Genomic DNA, 5264 nt, shown 5'->3' on the forward strand with positions numbered 1-5264 from the left:
TATATATATATATCAGCAAATCTCTAATCTTTAGTCTTTATTCCAGGGATTTCAAGAAAGCAGCAGCTGTATTTAGTTTGGAAATGGCTTCTTCCACTTAATTGATCCTTGGAGAATCAGTTTGTTAAGTTTCACCACAAGAGATTATCTTATTGGCCAGAAGAGAGGGTTCGATGAAGGCAGTTAGGACAAACGTTTGTAATTTCATTATCTTCTTGTTAGGATAATGGAATAGAACAGCCCTCGTGAGTTAACTGGTCCATCAGTTACCAAATGTGAGTGATCATTCAGCAGCTTGCGAGTATACTGACGACATTACTCTCCGCGGTGATCTAGACAGTGGAGCCATTAAGAAGTAAACACGAGTTGAGTGACGAATAATCATTCTCAGCAGGTTTTACTCAAATAGATAATAGTTTGTATAATCTACGTTTTGATATGCACAACACTTCTTAAATGAAAACAGCCTCAAACCTGGACGAAGTTCATTATGCTATCTCTCTGCTCTATTTTCATAGCAATTTTGGTATTTCGAACATTTGAATTTGTGTACGCAGATGATAAAGCGGTAAGCCTACAGTTTACGTCACATCCAACAGACAATGATGCAATTGAAGGCACTAAGACGTTATTAAGCTGCTATGTTGAGGGCCTAAGTCAGGGTATGGTCGTATCATGGATGAGGGATGACACACGTTTAAGCAAAGGTACAGAATTATTAAACAATCCAAATAAGAAACGTTACAAGTTGGAGGTTAATAATTCAGGACATATGTACATTATTTTCATCGACCCAGTCCAAATGTCCGATGCAGATCATCTGTTCTTTTGTGCGGTATATAAAAATGATGTTGAATTACTTAAGTCAAAAAAATGCAGGTTAAATATAAAACAAGTTCCATCTTTACAGTTTCCACAGTGCTCGATGAGCAAGCCAAGTTACATTGAAAATGATAGAGCGACAGTCACATGTATGACAGAGGATGTTGATCCGGAACCTACAATCACTTTGATGTACGAAAACAGGCCCGTTACGAAAGCAATTAAGGAAAAATCAGACGGTCATGTTACAAAAAAATATACGTTCACAGTGGATCGAAAATATGATGGGAAAACGATTATTTGTTCACAGAGAACTACAGCTGTTCAATCATCCGAGTTGCGGAATTGTAGCGCTGGTCCTTTTAGGATCAAGTACAAACCTAATGTCACAATACAAGGTAATCTGTATCACCACATTGGTAAAGAGGAACTTTACGTGTGCAGGGCCGATGCAAAACCGGCCGCAAATATGTACTTATGGTCTTTTGAACCAAATCTCCCATCGGAATACCACAAAATAGAAAACAATGATCAAGTTTTGCGCCTTAACATTCCAGATAATTATAACGGTACAACGATTCGCTGTGAGGTTTACAATTCTGTTGGAAGCAGCATGCAAGAGATTCAAATCTTTACGTATTATGACCCGTCAGACCCGACATTTACTGTGGAAAAGGTAGGTTCAAGCAATGACTTCACTAACAATAAAAATCCTGGTTCGTCCGTAGACTCCACAACTATGTTATCCATTGCTGGTAGTGCATTAATGCTCACTGCTTTATTGATTGGAATATTATTATGTTATTTTCAAATCTGTAAAATACAAAGGAATTCTTTGACGGCATCAGGATATAGAATTGCACAACCAGAAGTTTACTTTGTTCCCAAGGACAGTATTGCACCGTCAGTACAGAACTGCGACTGCAACGATTGGAAACGAACAGTAGGCATACAAGTTCCCACTGACTTAGATATTGAGTCTGTCTACATGGATATTGAAGATGGTAAAAAAACATGTTCACATAAATCGGTGTGAATAATACAAATTTTGTTTGTTTTGAGATTGTTGTGTAAAGAATATGTATATATGTTTTTGCTGCAAAAAAATAGAAGTTGTGTACCATGAAGATATATTTGGATTTGGATATTATTAGAGAGCAGATATGAAGGTCATTTTTTAACAAAGATTATTTGTATAATAGGTAATATACACATTAGTTCCAAGTAGAAAATTGCGATTGGAAAACAAGGGCTTAATCTAAAGGAAAATGGTGTTAATGTCGATTAGCATAAGACCATGTGTGTACCAATTAATTTTGTTAGAGCAATTTTCCAATATATTTGAATTTTAAGTGTAATTACACAATGCTAATCCGGTCTTTATAGCTCATAGAGTTAATCTTTTAAGAAATTGTGAATTAACTCCACATAAAAATGCAAAAAACTTAATTTGTTTTGAAATATGTTTCCATGGTTAAATGTCTCAATAAAATATGTCATTGAATTTTGATTATAACATAATAAAGAAAATAAATAACAAAAATCTCAAAATGTTAATAAAATATATTGAGAAGACATCCAATGACATTCCACAACTTAATATTATTTTGCACAACCCATCAAAACACCAATAAAAGGGAATTAATCACATTTTTATGATGCTTATACTGTTATCTTGCATTTAAAGTTTAATAGAAAAATGGTGCTGAAAATTCAACCAGAACAACAAGAATAGTTGAAGATAAATTGTTTCCAAGTACTACAGTAAATGCATCAATTTAACAATTACATGCAAGATTTATTCTTTTATGGAGGAAAAAATAATACTTTAATAATATGTCTGATTCTATAGTGCATAAGGCCAAGGACTTTATGCTCATAAAATAATTACCCAAGTCATAGGATAACACCTATGAAACACACACTCTGGTCCCTTGGGGGGAGTATCCCATAATGTTGCTGTTAAAGTAAGTGTGCATTGGCATTTGAACTCAGAGAAGACTTTTTTATACCTTGTTTAGTGAACACACTGCCCGCCAATGAAGATGATTTCAAATAAAAATAAAATTTTATTTTTAGCCAATCAACGCACTTGTCGCCATAAAAAATGGAAATTTCAGAATAAAATAAAAGTTTTCCTTTATTTTATTATGCCCACTGCTACATTGTTTTCCCCATAAATGTATATTTCTTCCTAACTATAGAAATTTAAAGCATTTAACCATCCTATTACTACATTGTTTACATGCACCAATAAAATTGTATTTTTATTTTCACCTCCAGCCATCTGGATGTTTTTGGCAAAACTATTTCCTAAATAAGAAAACAAAATTTTACTTTTATTTTTTTTCTGCCCTCTGACTATCTTAAAAATGCATAAGTTTGTGAAACAAGGTATAAAAAACCCTTGCCTTAGGTACCACTTACTCTACACTCTGGAATTGGAATATAGCAAAACAATATGGTAAAAATGATAATTATTACAATATACATACAGCTGGTAAAAATGCATTTATACATTAATTTTGCATTAAGGCATAATAAGAATGTGTACTAGGCCTATATATAATGTATATATGAAATAAGTGGACCAAATGCCTCTGAAAGCATATGTTGAATAAATTAACTATACAAGTTTTAAATGTAGTTTTCTGACCATTTTTTTTTATCATACGTTACAATTTGGCTGGTTGATCGTCATATCAAACTATCCCTTTCGCCCAGATTAGGTAGTAGGGAGAGCTTTTGATTGCACGACGACAGTAGGACAAAGAACGTAATGACGTCACTAAAAGTCACCTGAGCATGTGAAAATGTTAAATTCTCCTCATTGTGTTGAATTCTAGGACGCAATTTGGCCAAATCTATGTATACAGAGAACGTAGGGTGCTCGGTACTGCAGTCATGCATGAGTGATTCCATTCTAGCGTTGCGTCGTCGTACAAATTAAAAGCTCCCTTATATTTATTCATCATTTTCTTTATATGAAAATCTTCCAGCTTTACTCATAAATTGCAAATAGATATACAGTACAATAACCATCTCTTTGGCTTACTGTATCACGAAAATTGTTTGACTAAATTTTTCAAATTAAACATCATGCTTAATATATAAGAATATAAGAGTGGTATTACCAGCAAAGTAGTATTTATAATAATGTAAGCGTGCAATTACAGTGCACTCTCTAATTTGAGACCCCTCTAATTTGAGACCATTTAAAAAAATAAACCAAATATTAACAATCTTCAATTCACAACGCTAGTCCTTTAATTGGAGATGGAACCCCAAGACTACTGAAATTTTTAGATTCCAAAGGTACTCTTGAATTGGAGGGTGAACTGTATTCAATTTTTTCAAGGGGAAGAACAGGAAAAAGAGAGGTGATGTGGTAGAATGACCAGACTCTTTGAGACATGACAGATGGGGGCAGGCAGAGTTGCTGTAAAGGCATTTAATGCTGATATAAACACATTTCGTTAGTTCAATCATCGGACAATGATCAGCGAATTTGATCAAAATTGTATTGATATGCAATATATATTTTGTCTTAGTAACAAAGACAGAAGCTATTGGAAGCCAGATGAAAGTACTCAAACACTTACGGATTTGTTTTATAGCAGATACAAGATACAATATGAACCACTGCCACTGGGGATTTGGCAGCTGCACTACCTCCAGCTACCACCTTTAATGACCTTGAGTATACAGTAGTAGGAAGTCAATGTAGAACTGACACAAACACATCGAAATAGCATTTGCAGTACCTACGACTACTAGTGGATCAAACTCAACACTAGTCACTAAGCACAATCTCGGTGGTCTACTGGTTATGACACCTGGAGGACGTGGGTTCAATTCCTGCCCAAATCACTTACAAATTTTTTTTGCTAGTATTTGGGAACGTACTGAGTATTCAGTACGATTACTAGTCAGGTAGGGCAAAACATCACTCTTACAGTAGGAAGTTCTTAGAAATATGTTCGTTTTTAACAACTACAATAAATATAAAATATTCTTTACTTCTTGTTTGTGTTGATTGTACTGTTATTAATTCATTAGAAAGTGTATATCTTACCACATAGATCTCAAATTTGCATATCCTTAGTGTTGGAGCTAATGCCCTTACGAAGTCAAAGAAAAGCTGTATAGACAATTTAGCATTCTGTCCCCATAAATATCCATTGCCACTCATTTATGTTCAAGTATTATTTTCGTTTGGGTTAAATGAGACAGTTTTGAATGTCCTTTTTCATATCCGTATCAATTTTGTTTTTAAATGTATTATTATATATTCCATGATGTATAGCGCTGCTATATATATGTTTATGAATATTTTAAATAAATTATGAACATAGAAGTCTCCACTGCATTTTAAATTAGGCATTAAATGAGATTCTTTAGTGTCTGACCAAGCCAGTCACTTTATGTAAACCAACCAAAAT

General features: G+C 33.9%; 1 protein-coding gene across 2 annotated transcripts in view; it reads left to right on the top strand.

The window, feature by feature from the left end:
• The window catches only part of LOC117112477 (nephrin-like), a 5091-nt gene extending 250 nt beyond the window's left edge, over window positions 1–4841 (top strand). For both annotated transcript variants that reach the window (XM_033255566.1, XM_033255565.1), the window contains exon 2: window positions 47–4841. In XM_033255566.1, the coding sequence (XP_033111457.1) occupies window positions 491–1858 (1368 nt within the window). In that variant the 5' untranslated portion in view covers window positions 47–490 and the 3' untranslated portion in view covers window positions 1859–4841. The remainder of the gene's footprint in view (window positions 1–46) is intronic.
• The last annotated feature ends 423 nt before the right edge of the window (window positions 4842–5264 follow it).

The sequence above is a fragment of the Anneissia japonica genome, unplaced genomic scaffold (assembly GCF_011630105.1).
Source record: "Anneissia japonica isolate Jap-2015-1 unplaced genomic scaffold, ASM1163010v1 scaffold287590_len108266_cov184, whole genome shotgun sequence".
Taxonomy (NCBI): Eukaryota; Metazoa; Echinodermata; class Crinoidea; order Comatulida; family Comatulidae; genus Anneissia; species Anneissia japonica.